Source organism: Magallana gigas, chromosome 7, assembly GCF_963853765.1.
Source record: "Magallana gigas chromosome 7, xbMagGiga1.1, whole genome shotgun sequence".
Classification (NCBI taxonomy): Eukaryota; Metazoa; Mollusca; class Bivalvia; order Ostreida; family Ostreidae; genus Magallana; species Magallana gigas.
Genome location: NC_088859.1, coordinates 24,622,226 through 24,641,282, shown reverse-complemented (window position 1 = coordinate 24,641,282; position 19,057 = coordinate 24,622,226). Strand labels below are relative to the sequence as shown.

General features: G+C 34.2%; 1 protein-coding gene across 2 annotated transcripts; it reads right to left on the bottom strand.

The window, feature by feature from the left end:
- Positions 1-4,103: 4,103 nt before the first annotated feature.
- On the bottom strand, positions 4,104-17,431 carry LOC105345228 (uncharacterized). 2 transcript variants are annotated; one of them, XM_066066741.1, is made up of 20 exons: positions 17,181-17,431; positions 16,032-16,287; positions 15,564-15,712; positions 15,257-15,360; positions 14,671-15,148; positions 12,977-13,168; positions 12,430-12,528; positions 11,914-12,067; positions 11,134-11,471; positions 10,840-11,037; positions 8,297-8,395; positions 7,968-8,121; positions 7,361-7,477; positions 7,053-7,168; positions 6,673-6,759; positions 6,501-6,572; positions 6,247-6,346; positions 5,983-6,123; positions 5,675-5,763; positions 4,104-5,077 (listed from the first exon to the last, which is right to left on the bottom strand). In XM_066066741.1, the coding sequence occupies exons 2-20, from the start codon at positions 16,249-16,251 to the stop codon at positions 4,985-4,987; spliced, it is 3,000 nt and encodes a 999-aa protein (XP_065922813.1). In that variant the 5' UTR covers positions 16,252-16,287; positions 17,181-17,431; the 3' UTR covers positions 4,104-4,984. The 2 variants fall into 2 exon arrangements, with proteins under 2 accessions (XP_065922813.1, XP_065922814.1); XM_066066742.1 differs by lacking the exon at positions 17,181-17,431 and adding an exon at positions 16,483-16,838.
- Between the last annotated feature and the right edge of the window lie 1,626 nt (positions 17,432-19,057).

The window sequence follows — 19,057 nt, the reverse complement described above, 5'->3', positions numbered from 1 at the left end:
AAAAGCAATGAACATAGTTTCGGATAATTGACTTTGTTACGCGTTATTTGAATCATTTAATCTTATTTTTTGCCAATATGTTTATAAAAGCATATTTTGAGGTTATTTCTCCAAGCTGTCATATTTTACATAGTAACAGATAATTCATGTACGTAATGGACGGATCCAGAATTTAAAGTAAGAGGGGTGTCAGTTGTAGGCAGGGGGTCTGGGGCTGCCTGAGGTTCCCATTGGCAAAACTACCTGAAGCTCCTAGATTCTTTATAACTTGCAGGTTAAAATAAGGCCTTTTTAAGAAATTTTTGTAATTTTTTTCTCTCGTGAATTGGGGGGGGGGGGGGGGGGGGGTCGGTCCTGTCCTCAAGCACCTATGTTACCGAGTGCAGCAAGGAACCGCATATATTTACATACATGTATACCGAGTATGACTCCGTCTAAATCTTATTGAAACTAGTTAATTCATAGCTCTTTAGAAATTGCAGAACTAAAATCTGCATGCCCCATTTATCGATTGGTCGAAACCTAAAGCTACTGAAACTGACAGGAAATTGACAGGACTGAAATCTACACGCCCCGTTTGACGATTGGTCGAAACCTACAGCGACCCAAGGAAAATCACGGCCTGCATGAAATAATCATGATGATGTCAGACTCAAATTCTCATACGAGACTATTTGGCTGTTTCTTTTAGCTAACGTACTGCTGTATATTAATAGTGACTTACATGTAGTTAATTCAACTTACATCTTACAATTAATTTATCAATTTCTTGAAAGAAGGGTGTAAATATAAACAATAAAATGCTTTTTTTGGTGATTCATGCGGGTTATGAAGGTAGCGATCATTGCAAAAAAAATTTACATAGCACGCTAAAGTGGGTTCTGTATTTTTTAGACGGTGGCTATAAATAGCCACGGTCTATTGCTACGGTCCTGACCGGAAGAGTATTTCTCTCGGGGACCCTAGCGGATAACGAACGATAACTCTGTTAGGTACATGAATGCAGTGTTGTACAGACAATGTTTTATCTACGTGTCGATTTCAGTATGAGAACTAATTTTAATCTTATCAGATATTTTAAGCATTATAGCTGCTAATTATTTTGTACATACATTTAAATAATGTATGAAATTTTGTTTTATTTTAAATGAGCCGTTACCCTGTCTGCTTATACGCGGTATTAATAATATAAACACCAACTGCCAGTTTTGACGTTTAACTCTGTATCATGACTGCATAAACTATATCACTGCGATAATTGGTCAAGAGATCTCACAATAATTGCTTCTTGTTTTTATATGATATAAATAATTGTCAGAAACACACTATTTAAACTGGTTTGCCATTTCATATTTCAGCAATTATGCTTCATCGATAAATTCAGCCATTTTCAACGCATTAGTTTTAGTTGAGCAGTATATTTTTCGTTGTTGTAGCTTATTCCAAAGAATTCACAACAGATACTGACAATGAATATTACATAAATTACATTTTATTGAACTTCAACCGATCAATGGCACAGTTTCTTCTACAAGTGTGCATGTGTTTTCAAACACACAAAAAACTTTAAATTTACGATACATAAATGTGTTTAATTTTCGACTGACCTGTGATTTACAATGTACCTTATTTTGTACCTCACTCAGACTGTAGAAACATTAATTTTATTACATGCAGGCACCTCAATATTCATCAGACAATATTTACTACTGGTGTTGACGCTTTACTTGCTGCTGACTTTCTCTCAAACACGCTAATCGACGTCGGATTGTAAAATTCACGTGCAAATCGAGTCGCCATTTTAAATTTTTATAAACTACATTTTACGTTTCAAAGATTTTTAGTTCAGATTTTTTTTTTTACATATGCTGTGAAACGTCTTATGGATTTCACGGCGTGTCAGCTCGTGTATCTCTAATTTGCAGCAAACGCTAGCTTTTTTGTGAGAAAAAACATGCGATACTCCATATACATTTATGGTACATTGTAAACGGTAATGTAAGATATAATAATTTTGTTAACTAAACAGTTTCTGTCGAATTTTTTCACAATGAACTGAATAACGCAATTCGATGAGCGAAGTACAAATAGTGACTTTAATTCATATGCGCCCGTCCCTGCTATATGTATTAGAGAATTTTTTCTTTGGTTTGGGGGCATTTTTTCACTAACAGATAACATTATTTACATATGTACGTAAACATCGCCCCGTTTGTTCTTAAATAATTTTTAACTCGCGAGTACAGCTCTATTATGAACTTTCTTCGACATTTGTTTCCAAGTGTTAGCATCATTTTGTCAACATGCATTTACAAATAGTCGGGCCTATATAAATGCGCCAGTTTGTTGCGACTCGCAATCGAAATACACACCGGTTATAGAAAGTGTCATCACTTAACGCAATGCTACATCGGCCGAAGCGTATACATCCATGCTATATTTGCGATAAATAATGAAACATGAAGGCAAAAAAAAAAGTGCTTCATAAATGACTGTAGAATTCTGCTGAGCTACAGAAATATAGCTTTCCGAAAATATTGCCGGGATTTGCGAACCCTAGATCTATTGTCTAGTACATGCAAAGAATAAAATCAAAGAAGATGAGTGAATAAGGCGTGTAAAATGCCCATATGAGGAATGATTAGATACGGTAAAATTAAAATATCATTAAATCTGATACTTAAAAAAAAAAATTAAAACAATGTATATTTAACGTAACATCGGGTTGTAATCTTTAAATATTTTAAATACTTGCAATATATTGATTTAAACTGGCATATGCGTATCAAAACCTCCTAATAGTGTAATTTTTATAACTTCAATGCATTTTCTTTCATAGAGTGGGTCTGAGCTCAATATTTTTTTTTTTACAGTCTAAATGTGGTTTAATGTAATTTAAACCTATTGTACTCAACAAAAATGTGGAGAGATGACCCACTACAGTTCAAAAATTTCATTTTGTAGCTCAACAATTGAACTATAATACAAGTCCGTAAATTCGTGGTCATAGTCTCATATAGCATTTAAACAACGCACTTTGTTGTGAATGAAATGGCTCTGTAGTTAGAGCACCAGCCATTAGGAAACTTTATAGAACTTGAGTTTTTAGGTTGTGGGTTCGATACCACCAAAACTTAAATATTTATTATTTTTTTCTTATCTTTTTGAAATATTTCAAACTGAATATAGTTAGAAATTACCATTTTGTAAACTTGTATAATAACATATCAAATACATTTAATTGAAAAAATGCTAAATTTGAAATTGTATTTTACGACTAAATCAAAAGGGCAGTTGCGCCATCTTATTCCCCCATCTTTTTTATATACACATGTTTAGTGTTTTTAAAAACTTATGTTGTATAATTAATCAATATTTGTTGTAAGTTTACTAGAAAAGTTTAATGGAGCAAGAAATTTACTTAGTATGCGTGTTAAAGTGTACTGAGAAGCGATAAAATATACATGTGACTTTCCCGAATTCATTCAAATGATTTGAATAAATCTATAGCTAAATACAATAGAACAAATGTTTAAAACGTTGATTATTGAAACTGCCGCGACCGAATGTTGTATGATATTTTTTTTAATTTTCATTCACTTTCGTTGTGAGCAAATGGAAATAATCCAGTAAAGTCGAAGATAAAATATTGATTGACTCTTCTGTTTCATGATGACGTGCATTCCAAAAGCAATACCAGTTTTATCAAACAGGTTCTTGTAAACCCATTCCGTTTTCTTTACACTGACTATGAGGAAAAAAAGCAAATGTGATGTCGCTACCTTTATGTCCCGCATGATTCGCCAAAGAAAGCAAATGCATTTTATTGTTTAAATGTACAAGAAAATCATGCAACAAAAAAATGAAAGTTGATTCGGGGGGGCCTATCAGCTAAAAAATGTCAGACTCTTCTAACTTGGGAGCGCATCATTTTGACAGCATTATAATTACAGTAGTCAATAAATAACAATGTATATATATCTAAAACAATTGTTTAATAAATAATAACAACCCATTTTATAATATAAATTTAATTTATTTACAATGTATTTATAAAAATACATATACATATACATTCATCTTTAAATGCAGATTTATGCGCTCTCTCTCTCTCTCTCTCTCTCTCTCTCTCTCTCTCATTCATAATCTTAAATACACTTGACTAGAAAGCACTCAGGTATCCAAATTTTTCAAACATTTACAGAAATGATATGCAAAATATGAAAAAGAATTGCACATCCACAATTCTACATTTGAAAAACTTACAAAATTAAGCATTAAATTATAAAATTTAAATATATTTCTAAATAAGATTTATCACACATATTGAGCACCCATAATATAATATATAGCTATTTCATGTCATTCAACATGCTGTGTAGGATGTTGGAAGGCGTTTTTTTTATTAGAAGTTTTGGGTGTAATTATTTTAACAGAGAAAACATGGATTAAGTTGGGTTGTAGGAATATCAACTGTAATAATAGCAATATTTACATTGGAAATGAATGACAAAAATTTCATTTACATACAGATTTGCTAAGCTAATTAACCAATTTGCTTAGCAGTTATGAAACAATATATTGTATTAAAAAAGTAAAGTATTTTTAATTCAGGAGAAATACATGTAGTTCAGTTAATCAAATCTTTATCAATACACAGAGACATCACAGATATGGGACATATTAAATGTTAACTCATGCAAATCCTTGTAGACAGTTCCCACCAGGTACCAGCTCTAAGAACCAGTCTATCAGTCATAAACCACTGAACCATAGCACAACCAGGGCCTAAGTTCAACATTACTGACCTTGACATATAGAACCAAAAGTAATGTGTTCACTTTGGTAAAAAAGCTTACACTTCCTTCATCAAGATAACAGTCTTGGAATTGATTGAAAGTTAAACAGGTTATCCTGTTTTGGTTTCTTCCTTTTTATTAAACCAGTTAGAGTTGATCCTCAGGACTTGAGTTAGTTGTACGTTTTATGACAAGGAGAATAGAGTACATAGGATAAGTGTCACAGTCACAGTGATCAGGATGTGGGACCCAAATATGGCCTTCTTCATTTTGCTGTACTGTAAAATGAAAGAGAGAACATAAAATGAACATTTAGATTAAATATCAAAGCAATGAGAAAAAATAAATAAAGCATTTGTTTTGGTAATTCAATTCTATATGCTAAATATTTGAAAATTAAATACATATAAAATTGCCTTAAAAGATATTTTTTTTATATTTGACAAAATTTTCCATTGAAATTGAGAATTAGATGCAGAGTGAATGTAAAATAGTTACTGTCAAGATACTATGCATTAACTTGTGAACAAATTGTAACTGTCACCCTTAACATTATATTCTACGTTAGTTGTAATTTGAACATATACATGTATGGATTGCATGATATTTGTAGTGATAAATGTGGACTGTATTAATATACTCAAGTGTATTTGACTTTATTATTTTGATCTTTGTACACTATAAGTACAAATACATAACTTGGACATAAGTGTATTTAAATTCAAAGACCCATATTTTCAGGGGAAATTTAAGACAATCTGGATTCAGAAAATTATGTCTGTTTGACCTCAATATTCACCATGATTAATATGAGTACATGTATATAGTGGGTGGTTGGTCAAGTATATGAACTAGTGACTGATTTATATAATTACCGGAGGTTCTATGTCCAGGGAGTGATTCACACTGGAATAGTAGGGCTTTCGGTGCATCTCATACATGTATGTCTGATCCCTCTTGTGTTCTGTAATGAAGCAATAAACATTGATGAGTCATCCACCCTCGCTTTATGATGTAATACAGGTACATGTAATAATGTTAAGTGACCCCGTACGAGGAGGTCACCTTAAGAGTACTTCAAACAAACAAAAACTCATGTTCAAAATACACGTATTTTTTGCCATGCATTAAAAAATCTTTCAATTATATCTATTCAAAGTTGTGAATTAATTAAGTCCTTTACCTGCTCTCTTGGAAACAAAACTGTGAACCTCCAGTATGAAGAAAACAATCAAGAGGTAACAGACGTAGGCGATCAGAATGTAGGAGATGTAGAAGCTGGCCCGGGCCTTGGCCAATTCCACACCCGCAAATATAGTCACAACTGCAACAAAAATATCCACAATCCATCAATTAATCAAATTGAATAGAGTTTAAATCTACGTGATTGTAACCTCAATTAGCAATTGAATAAAGACAAAGACAGGTGTATTTAGTGGTGACTTACTGGCCAAGAAATGGGCACCAGTGCCCACTGCCCAGTGAATCCAGTTAAATATTTTTCTCTTCACTGTGCCTGGAAGGGGTCTCAGAATTGCTATAATTGGCTAAAAATGAAAAATACACACATAATTTTATTTTTCAATACAAAATATTTTTTTTTTTTTTAAATGGATAAATCTTATAAAAATGTACATTCAGTGCACTATTTGCATTTTTTTTTAAAATTGTGAGGTACTTGTAAAAAAAGCTTTAACTTACATTTGCAATTGTAAAGACAGTAACTATCAAGCCCATGATAGGATGAGCCTGGTGAAATGTTTTGCCATCAATCTGAAAGAAATAAAATCACAATTATACAGTTATTCAAAAACTGAATTGTTTAAGACAAAAGGGGCATAACTCTCGCAGGATACACGTTTAATCCTCATACCTGACTGTAACCTTGAATCTCGACAAAAATCAGGACTATTCCAGCCATGACACACAGAAACAGGGTTGCCATGCAGAATTTGTGGGACTGCAAAATGAAAATTTTATAATGAAAGGCTTTCTTTGAATAACAAAAGCTACCAGACTGAGTATTTATTCCTGCAAAATGGCATGTGCATTCATGCATTTTAAAGGAGTCTGTCATATGTATATGACAGTTTGAAAATGAATTAAGTGCAATTTTCAGTGCAATCGTATGTATAAATTTAAGCAAGTCATTTAATAAATATGTTATAAACCTATAAAAAGACATTAGAATTCCCTTCATTATTATGAATAGTACAGTAAATGTGATATTTTATCCTGTTGACTATAGCTGACCTGGTACCAGATCCTCTCCCTCATACAAGTCTCCTCCAGCCAGACCGTCTTGTAGTACCTGACCGCCACAATGCCTATACTGGCCAGACACACCCAGGCTACGATCATCAGGCACCCTGTTCAAAACCAAACACACTACTTACTTAAACACATTAAATGGGAGATAACTCTTCCAATCACTACATTAACATTCTTCAACCCAGTACATGTAGTACTTGCAAAATTGTTATAAAAATAAGAATAATCATATCAAAAAATTGAAGTAGTTTGTTTTAAATCCGAAATTCAAAGTGAGTCACATGACCTACCATGAACTTTGACCAGGAAGTAGACAGCCTTTCCCTGCACCAGGCTGTGTTTCTGCAGGTCTACAGGCTCAGCAGACACCACTGGCAGATCTCGCACACTGTGTCGCATCTTCACTCCTGTAATAACAATACAGCACATTCTAAAATGTCACCAATAACCACACAATGTCATGTAAACTAAAATATCACCTATAACCACACAATGTCATGTACTGTAAACATATTACAACTGGTTAGATATTCTATAGAACTTTTTTTACTGGATGCAGCTTCAATTTATCAAATATATTGGATAAATTACCAAATGTCATGTATATGACTGTATAAATTCAGAAATGCACAAATTGAAATCAACATTAAATTACAAAACCATGCAAGCACCGCTCAATGTTATTCATGCTTAATTTGTTTAAAATATTTTTCATCATCAGTACTCCTTAATTCTGATCTGGTCTGACTGGCTCGATCAAATTTTAATACCATTTTTACCTGTAGTGTTTAATATATTTTTATTCACATTGCATGACACATATATGAAAGAATATTACCAGGCCAGCTATAGAACATTGTCTGTATGAGAGAAATAAAGAGAGGAGGCGGCACTAACCATCAATGGCTTCTCCTGAGGCAAAGAACATGTAGAAGTCATTGTTCAGGTCAAAGATTTGTTTCTCATCTGGAAGGTGCTTCTTTCTTGTGAAGCGGCAGACAAATATACCATCGACATAGCTCCCCGATATGTCACTGAGGCCTAACCCGCTCTGTAAAGACAGAATCTGTCAGGTCAAAATAGCTACAGATAAAATGTCCTTTGGGAGTTGAAAAGGTGGTAGGGTTATATTAATTGGGAGTTTGGGGTGATATAAAAAGGTACAGTCATAATTAATCAATTTATGTATGAATTCAATGGATTTATTTAACCGTTAGATATTTTACCTGTTTAAGTCGCGTGTTTGACTTGGAGACATGGTTGAATGACTGATGGACCGTGAAAAATCCGTCCTGTTGGACACACTCTGTAACACTGTCCTCTCCCTGAAACAAACACCACATAGTACATATAACAGTCTCCCTGAAACATACACCACATACGTAGTACATATACTGTAAAACTCGTTTAGTACGAACACAGATATAGCGAATTCTCAGTTCTAGCAAAGTTTTTTATTGAGTCTCCGGAAAAATTCTTAACAAATCTTTGCAATATTTTATGGTAATAACGAAATCGGATATAATGAATTTACCGATACAGTGAACTGATTTTGAGTCTCGTAGAGATGAATAATAACAAATTTTAACACTTTTATATCGAATTTCTTTACAGTTTAAAAGGTTTGCACTACCATTTAACATAATAGTTTGAATGAAATTTTTTTCATATATTTTTTTCATTTCACAATAATATTATTAAAGGTATCAAAGTAATGTGTTTTTATTTTAAGTCCAATTAGCAAAAATTATAGTCTGGTGAAAGAAAACATGTATATAGTGAATTCGCTATAGTTATTATTACGAATTCATTATACGGATATAACAAATTATGGATATAAGGAAGTAAATCCATTGGTCCCTAGGACTTCGCTATAACAGAGTTTTACTGTAATTGTCAAATCCACTAATAATGAATATGCCTACAGAAACTAAATTATAGATATTATGTACATTAATGAGTAAATTGATATTAGTTTGATTGGGGTTTTTTAAAACAGAAAATTGAATCATCAACTTTTCAAAAATAAAACGCTGCATATAAATGTCCATAATTTCAAAAGCAGAGGGTATTAATTTCAATAATTTTTTTAAAAAACAACAACATTTATAACTACTTAGTTTAATGTTTCATACGTAATGAAAAAAAATCTTTCAAAATTTATAATCTATTATGCAGTAATTATAGACCTACACATTAACCTGTATATATATTGCTTGAAGATATAACAATTTTTCCTCATGATTAGTTTTTCTTATAGCCTCTAGTGTGAAAACTTACAGTGTGTGTAATAGCTATCAATTTAACATGTTTGTGTGTCAATCTTGTAATGTATTGCAGGTGAACAAACTTCCTATTTTGAATTTTCTTTTCACATATTTGGCTATACATATTTATAGCTATAGGATATATGTCTGGAGAGTGGCCATATTAGTAAAACAATTGCGGAGGATGGGGGATAAACAAATTACCCATCAGATCGAACAGAAGTTTTTTTAACATGATTTTTTAGGTAGAAACTATAATTTGGTGAAAAAAATCAATATATTTTCCCTTAAAAATTTGAATTTATACAGAGCTTTTAATCTTATTATAAATATATTTAAATTGTCCAAAAAACTAGACTATGCACAAATACAAAAATACTTTTTCGTCTATTTAACCAACATGTACATGCACTTTCACAATAGCAGCAACCTGATTGGGTTTAGCTGTTCTAGCTGATATGCTACAGATAGATTAATTATCAGAGCATTTGATTTTAATCCGAAATTGCAGTTGAATTCAGTACCTGTTATTTGATCAGTATATATATTTTTTATAAAATGCAAAACTTTAGTTAATCCAAATTGTTTTCAAACCTAAATTAACTTAATTACTCAAATGCACACTTTCAAAAATAGCAGTACAGTAGTTCAGTATACCTTTTAATTAAATGCAAATGTGTGTGTATGCCTAAATTGTATACTTTGTTTTTCTTTTTAAGAAAGGGGGTGGGGGTAACCAGGTGATTTATTTAGATTTATTAGTTTGATTGCACTCCAGTTGAATGCACTCCAGACAGGGTGATGCATCCATATGAAATCTTGATCACTGCATCTAGAGGTGCATAATTAATTATGATCATTGACTGTATTGATGGACTTTCACTGAGCTAGTATGATCTTGGTAACTAAACAGTAAGTACACAGTACGCGGGACTGACTAATGGCTGGGGTCAGGCGGTCTGACATGTATAATTCTAATTCACCTGAGGAAAACAGGACTGCTATTGTGTAACAAGTCAGTTCACTAGTAATTCTGACAAATGCAGACTAATCAGGCAATCATTGTAACTGTCAGTCGCCTAATCAATGCACCTCTATCAAAATGTCATTCTAGTAGAGATGGTTAAGTGATTCTGTGCATGCACATATTTCACCATCTTAAAATATTTATATTTTCTGCTGTTGCATTGGAAATAATGCCTCTAACCTCATGCATACAAGCTAGAAAGTCTTTGGTGAAATATGCAATTGACAGAATGATTTGTTAATGATCTAATAGATCATAAAAACCTTGACACCAATATCACTGAATTATCAACATCACATATTGCACATTAATGAAATGTTAAAATAAAGACAAACACTTGAAACCTAATGATAATTCAGGTCTCAAACATTTCCCAGTCCATGCACCATCAACCTATTTACCATTTCACCACTTCATGCAAACCCTGTCTGGTAATGCCCTTCTATCACCACCTTCACCGGTTTCTTCTGGTTACCATTCTTTTATCTTCAGAGAAGCCAATGGCTATCCAGTGATCGCTGGGGTCCAGTGCAGGGAATTTCTTCTTCATCTCAAACTGAACATGCTCACCGGTATCATTCCAAGACACGATGAAATCACACTGCCCACCACTGCACTTAGCGAAACAGCCGATGGTGTTTCCACAACTACGATCCTCTGGTAGTGAGTGGTTCTAAGAGAAGGAACAAAGTATATCAATGAAAGTGTTCATTTTGAATAATAAATACAACACTAATACATGTAGATGTTTAGTGACAGAAATTCTTACATGTAGATGGGAGTGTTCATGATGATCCTGAGTAGTGGTAGTCCTGGCTGTGGTGGAAGTGGTAAGTGGTGCTCTGGTTGTGGTGACCGGTCTCCATGTAATGGGTGGTTGCCATGGTGTGGTGGGTCTAGGTGTAGCCCTCTGTGTGGTTGTGGTAGGCCTGGCTGTAGTGGTGGTTGAGGTGGTAGTTGGTCTAGTGGTAGTGGGAGCCATGGTAGTGGTAGTGGAAGTGGTACTTGTGGTGGTAGTGGTTGGTAAATTAACTAGATATGCCTGGAAATCTATTATATCCTTGGATGTAGGGGGAGCTGGGTCATACATATGAGGGAGCTTTAGTCCTAAAACAGTAGAGTAATATTGTTTATCTTTTCTTTACAATTTACATGCTTTACACTGATGATATACATATTTAAAATAATAGTATCTAAAGGCAAAATATAATAAAAAGCAATCCAAAGACTTTATAATATCTTAAAACTGACACCACCCACCCATATCAAAAATATAATGGAAAATTTAAAAAATAAAAACCATACCCTGTCCTCTTTGAAAAGGATCTATGGATATGTAGCAAAATAAAAAATTTACATTAAAATTACAGTTATAGAATTATGCAATGATTTGAAGATAATTTTTATATTTAAAAAAAACCATGCATAAACAATCATTTATAAGACACCAGAATTAAATCATTAGATCAAGGTTCTCCATTTACTGATTCATACAATTTGGAGTTGGTTTTTTAAGTACCAGTAATTCATTTAAAATAAATATATGTACCTTCAATAGCTGTTCCATGGGCAAACAAGAGGAACCAGTTCTTATTCAGGTTGAACAGCCTGCTCTCTGTGGGAACCAGCTTCTCTCGCGTGAACCCACAGGTAAAGATCCCATCCACAAACGACCCGTATTCCTGACTCAGTCCGAGTTTGGGCTGTACAAATTGAATTTGAAAATGTTCAAAATTTGTAAGATAAAGATATTTTACTCACTTTTGAAATATTTTTTCCCTAAAAATATTCTGTCTATTCAACAATCATCTAGTTACTCAATCATTTTAATGCTTTTTGCAAATTATCTGAAGTAACTTGATTTTTGTTCTTTGTTTTTCAAAATTTTTTGAATCCAAAAATATATACTAGATCACAAATTGTCTCCAAGCACTGATATAAAAGCTATGACTCTCAATGACAGTTCCAGAAATGTTAAGAAAATTCAAACAGATTATTCCTTCAAGTTTAACAATATGAGACACAAAGGTTTGATATACATGTATACATATGTTATTGTACTCACATTTCTGAGCCGTGAGTTGCTGTGGGTGTCCGAGTTGTAGGACTGGAAGACTTCTACTTGTCCATTCACAAACATGCACTCAGTCACACTATCGCTGCCCTGAAATATCGTACATAAAACTACGGGTACAAATCATTAAACAACAACCCACAGACCATTTATCATAGAAATACAATACAGAAATACAGTATAACCTGTTTAACAAGACATATATTAAATGCGGTCATTATATAGCATCTTCTTAATTTTAGCTCTTAAATAATCCAATGAGCATGCAATAATTTTTTTAAATCAGATCTTAATGACAAAGCTAGCTATAAGCAACCTAGGGCAAAGGAACCAGAAAAATATAGATCTCCATCCCATCCCCCAACATCCCCATCCCCCCTCCCTTTCAGAAGAATTTAAAAAAGCTTTTTGGGCTTAGAACTCTAAATCACTTCAGCTGCTTCATCTAAAAATTATCGGGATTACATGCAAATGTATATTAACCCTTGTGGAACATCTAAATATAAATTGTAAAATGTTTTAAATCTTCTTTCCTTACCATTCGATTATCATAAGAGAACCCGACAGCCAGCCACTTATCTCCCCCTGTTGGAATGTGGGCCTTGACCTCCATGTCTAGGTAGCCCCGCCGGTCCCTCCAGGTGACAATAAATGTACACACCCCTCTATTACAGTCATCAAAGCAACCTTTGGAAACATTGCATTCTGGGTCAGAAGCCAGATATGTACCCTGCAAATTTAAAATTTATGCTGTGAATTAAAACAGTTTTAATATTAATATCACAAAAAGTTTACAATTTCTTAATTTTAATTAGGAATACTTATAAACTACAGCAAAAAATTGATGCCATTTATGCAGGTCATTCTATCTTCCTAATACCAAATTATAATTGATTATATAGTCATCACAGTACCAGGTAACATGTATAGTTTTTCAAAAAATTCTTGTATCTATGGCAATATAAGATAACATTTCTAGTGTGATCTTTAACATTTTAACCATTTATTTGACTATAGAAATATTGATCTGTGTAACTATAAAACTTTGTTGATGAAATTGTAACATTATGGTGTATACTGATCTAAAAAAAAAATTGAAAATTAATATTGTACATGTATTGCAATGATAATATCATTGATATCTTATTTTTAAAGTATGTTGCATAAATGTAATTGTAAGGTCATATACTATAGGTGACCATTAAAATGTTGACTCAAAAAAATATAAAAGAGTCACCATTGAATATAGCAAAAAGAATTTATTAAGAAGAAATTACATTTCCCACTTCAGCAGAAACATGTAATAATTGTAAAATAAATTGCACTACAGATGGCTTATAGGATGCATGATTTGTCTGAGTTTCCTAAAACAAGATATCAGCTGACACACACAACAACATTTGTTGCCCATTATGTTGGTCTCGGACGACATTTTTATGTCTGCATAAAGTCAAGGTATTCTTAATACCAAATGTCTACCTCCATCTGTCGTTAATGTCTGTACAAGATTTACTATCCATATACAGATGACCTTTAATTAAATGATAAAAACCAACAACCTGAAGAGAAGAAGTCATTTTTCAGGAGAAAAAAACCTGATTGCTTTTCAGGTTGTTCTTTTTATAGGTGTCTGCAACCCATTCTATATGGCTCACTAGATGAAACTCCAAAAACTAAAGCTCTGTTATCCATCCAATTCTTGACAACACAGGTATGTTATATTACAAGGACAAAATCAACTTGCAATCCATTCAGTGACATAAAATTCCTGGTTTGGAAAGATATAATGTTTGTTTGATACACAGAACAACAGTCTTCACACCTGGGGAAGCCCTCCCACATACACACTTACTATAAATATCCTGATTCATCACTGTTCGCAGAAAAACAGCTTATTAAAAGACCATAATGGTAGCACACCTCGTTCACTGCTGAATGATGGGTCAATAACCACTCAATCACCAGTACTCTGTTTTATACAGTATTCATTATACAGTATACAAGTATGTTCTTCTGAAAACCTAATCTACAATTGCCAGAATTGCCAGAAAACAAGCTGATGACATTGTTTTCAGACTAATCTATGGTTTTGTTTTGCAAAGCATATATACTGATGTCATTATCACAATCAAACTTTGAATTTCATATAATCTTAAAACTGACAGTTTCTAATTGCCTAACTTTTGCAACATTGCTTTAGAGATGGGAAAAGTGTAAGAGTTTAAAGTTTACCTGGGGAGGTATGAAAGGCTCCATAGTTGTTGTTGTTGTTGTCTTGATTGTTGTTGTGGTGGGTTTGGGTGTTGTTGTTGGTTTTGGGGTGGTTGTTGTTGGTTTGGGAGTTGTCGTAGTTGTGGTCCTTGTTGTTGTCGTTGGTTCTGGAGTTGTTGTTGTTGGCCGAGGAGTTGTTGTCGTAGTGGTTGTTGGTTCAGGAGTGGTTGTTGTTGGTTTTGGAGTTGTTGTTGTTGTGGTTGTTGGTTTCTGTGTTGTTGGTTCTGGGGTTGTTGGTTTTGGTGTAGGGGGTTGGGGTGTGGGGGTAGGGGGCTGGGGTGTGGTTGCTGGCTCCACTGGTTCATTACACACAGGTGAAATGTTGTTGGTGAGACTTAGCACCTGGCTCTGTGCCAGCCTGACAGAACTATACGCATCATACACTATGGGGGAATTGACAGCTACCCAGAATGTTGTGTACTCTTTTAATATAGTAGCTCTGGAAAAAAAATTATAACACCGTTTTCAAAAAATCTGTGATAATGGTAAAATACATAATACTGCAATTGCCAGGTTTTGTTAAAATCAATACAAAGCATTGGCGTACCTGAACACCACATGACCTTGTGGTACTCGTGGAGCCTGCCAGACGATACTGAGTTTGGTCTTGTCTTCATTAGAAGTGTGGGTTAAAGCTTGGCCTCGGACCCCCTGAAACAATAACAACGTTAACGGTATTAATAACCAAATGAATACTAGAAAGTGAGGAAAAGAGGCTATATATACAAGTATAAGGTATAGTGGAAGGAAAGGGAATTATAAATCTAGTATTATCAGAAAGTTTGATCTTTTACATGCTATTGAATTTTTATTATATGAAGTGTTCATGACAATCTGGTTGTACTATGGCTTACATTGCGGGTGTCAGGACATGTATACTGGTAGGGGGCGTTGCTGTACATCCCAAATACCCCGATCTTTACGTCCTGTGTGGCAAACTGGGCCAATCTGGGCTGAATCAGAAAGCCCTTGAAGGAGTGTCCTTTACAAGCTTGTATTGTAACTGAAAATAGAAACATATAAAACATTGATTTTAATTTTTCTCGTGAATTTTAAAAAAGTAAAATAGGATATCTACGCACTGTACCAAACAAAGAAAATTCAATGCATTAATTATAAGAGATAAGAGAATGGAAAAGATGCATGATTAACTCAAAATCTCTGCCCAAGCTACTTAAGTTTGACCATCTTGGCAGTCAAAGGCGAACAAGGTGGACCAAAACCATTGTGAAGTTTGACCAAAGAGTAGCGCAATGTATGTCCCTTAATATACATATATTTATTCGAAACTTAATACTATAATAAAATAAACACTGTCTTACCTACAATTTGTTCCATGGGTCGATACGATGTTTTAGACACAGTTATTACATAGGGGACCGCGTTTGTTTGTGGTTGATTTGCACTATGCCAGGGGGTTAGGGAGGAACAGGCTTGGGAACCCGCCCCTTGGCTGTAAGCATTGGCCAGGGATGTCCAAGACAACAGGAAAGTGAATACACAGGTCAAAGTCAACTCTTCACACAGCCTCCGCGGCTTCATTTTGGTTTTGTAGCAAATAACCAATTTCTCACAAATCTGCAACAAACATTTTTTCTGATTAGATAAGATGCTTTATCTAATTACAGATATATTACGTTTGATATTAAATGATTTTAACCATTATAATAAACCCTGAAACTCAAATATTAAATGTAAGCACATAGATTCTCAACGAAACAAAAAAAAAAATACCAAAGAAATATAATGGATACAGAATTGAAAAAAAATTACCGATTTAGCTCGGACAATTGCTTTGTTTCTTTAGTTTCAGCAGTCTAACTTACTCGTATGACTTATTTACTTTGTCTTTAAATATCACTTTTAAAAAAAATGTTCCACTTTTACACAACTTCACTTCACAAAATTGAATTCTCTGTCTATTGACGTAGTTTTTCCCCCGTTTTCTGACAGACACGTTAATATACGTCCAGTTAAACCTCCGACCAAATGTCAACAGAAAAAAGCAAGTCTGCAGAAATAAAAACAATACATAAACTGGCATAGGTGCCGGAGACAAGACCTCATTATTACGTTAACGATACTTCCGAGTGTTCGATGACCCATCGATTGATTGGTTTATCGACGAGTGACACACGATAGGAGTAGCCTACAGGAATGTCTTATGATTACGTACAACTTAACACCTTCTGAAACGAACAGGTAATGTCGTCAACTATATATCTACCTGTAAATTCTATTTCCACCCTCCATAATAAAAAAATAAAAATCGAAAAAGAATATTGTCATGGTCATTCCATATCTTGTTACACTTCCGATTAATAAAATATTTGAATTTATCAAGTGTTTTTTTTTAAATACATAAATTAACGGAATATAATTATTCTCAATTAATAAATTCATTATTATAAAACCCCTTTCTAGTTCCATTTTCATATTTACCAATCGAAATTAAATAGAATAATACTTACTTGCAATATACACCGCAGATGGAAAATAATTTAAAATCCGAAAAAAAATTTCAACAAACTTTTTCAAATAACGATTAAATCCCCTTTGAACGAATCCACACAAATATTGTAAAACTAAAATGAACTACAAAGTATTCAATCCAGCGAAAACAAATGGCAAATCCATATTTTTGTTTCTTTTGAAAGTAAGCGAAATGTTGCCTTGCCTCTCGCACCCAATGAAGGAAGCACTGATTGACGGACAGACGTGATTGATGTTTGTGCCCGGGGGCACCAGTCACGCGGGAGTCAGCCACTTCTACAAGTGTTTTAACATGTACCTACTCACTGGACCAATAATGTACAGCACGGCTTCCTTTTTTGTCCGACTGTTCAAAGCAGAGTTTACGTGAATCTATTACAATAATGCGTCTGTAGACAAAAGGGACATTATATAAATAGTGCCTGTTTGGGAGGGTAACAGTTGAAATTGACACCCCGAGAAAACCATTGGCAACCGACGCGAAGCGGAGGTTGACAATGGTTTTCGAGGGGTGTCAATTTCAACTGTTATCCTCCCAAACAGGCACTATTTATTTTGTTATACTGAATGTCTTAATTTTTAAGAAAATTTTACTGCTTTTATATAGGAATAACGTGAATTCTACAGCGAACCGTACGCGCATAATTTTCGCGCATGTAACATTTTTTAATGTTACCCGTTGCTAAGTGCGTTGCTAACGCTGAGGGTAATAGAAAATATTATTAACTGCGTCTTAACCAATCAGATTTCAGTATTTAACATGAAAGTATAACAATACTTATTGTTAAAGTATTTAAGTATTTATATACTATCATCTTTGTGTAGCAACCCGATGGAGATGTAAATTTGCGCTCTCTCTCTCTCTCTCTCTCTCTCTCTCTCTCTCTCTCTCTCTCTCTCTCTCTCTCTCTCTCTCTCTCTCTCTCTCTCTTCGTAAAAACCAAAGAAATAATCTTTTTAATGTCAAGACAAACGCAATGCATTTGTTAAAACAAATTTAATGAATAGATCTTTTACCAAAAAATGTATAGACATTTCACCACAAAACTCCTAAAAATACAGGAACACCGATGTCAGAAAATACAGCCGAAAAGCAGAGGATTTCCCCGCTCATTTCGCTGCTTTTGGAGTTTCTTGACATATTAAGGACCTGTATGCATGACCACAATTCGTACCTGGATCCTATACGGCATTTTACAAGTGCAGGAATAGGTTCTCCTGCGGAAACTTGAACACGCGTCCATCTACACGTTCGGAGTGTTGCAGATTATACTTCTGGCCATCATGTACGCAACCATTGCACGCCGTTCTCGCGAAATACTTACCCAATGGCGATCATCGACAAAGGTTCGTTCATGAACAGTTCTGCCAAGAATAAATAAAGTCTTGCATACGGACAGTCTCGTCTGTAGAATCGACTGATGCCAAACCAGGAAACAAAACCCGACACTTCTGCTGGAATTTCTGACAAAAAAACTCAAGCATTGTGTTGCAGTCGGCGATATGTCGCAATGGAGAGTGCCCTTTGCACAGTCCAAGATCTTAAACAAAAAAGGCCAGTAATACTTTTGAAACAGCTGCCGCTCCAATACTTTAGTTCCGAAGACAATCGAAAATTCAAGACCATTTGTTAACTTCAAGAAATCAAAATTGCCGTTGGCAATCTCAACACCAAGTGCTAAGATTTAGAACTAACAATTACAGAACTGCAGTTAAGACAGCCCATCACTAACCGGAAGATAGCAGTGTAGGACTTAGAAAATATTATCGCTTCTCAAGAACGAATAATTGCGGCATCCAAACTCACAATCATTCAGCGCCCAGAATAGGAACAGTGGGAAATATCAAACGCATA

Bases quoted from the DNA above. Each gene is read 5' to 3' on its own strand.
- LOC105345228 (XM_066066741.1), bottom strand. From the start codon at position 16,251: ATGAAGCCGCGGAGGCTGTGTGAAGAGTTGACTTTGACCTGTGTATTC. The intron at 15,149-15,256 runs GTACGCCAATGC...TTTTTTTTCCAG, and splicing joins CAAGGTCATGTGGTGTTCAG to AGCTACTATATTAAAAGAGT. The intron at 7,478-7,967 runs GTTAGTGCCGCC...TTGTTATTACAG, and splicing joins CTCAGGAGAAGCCATTGATG to GAGTGAAGATGCGACACAGT.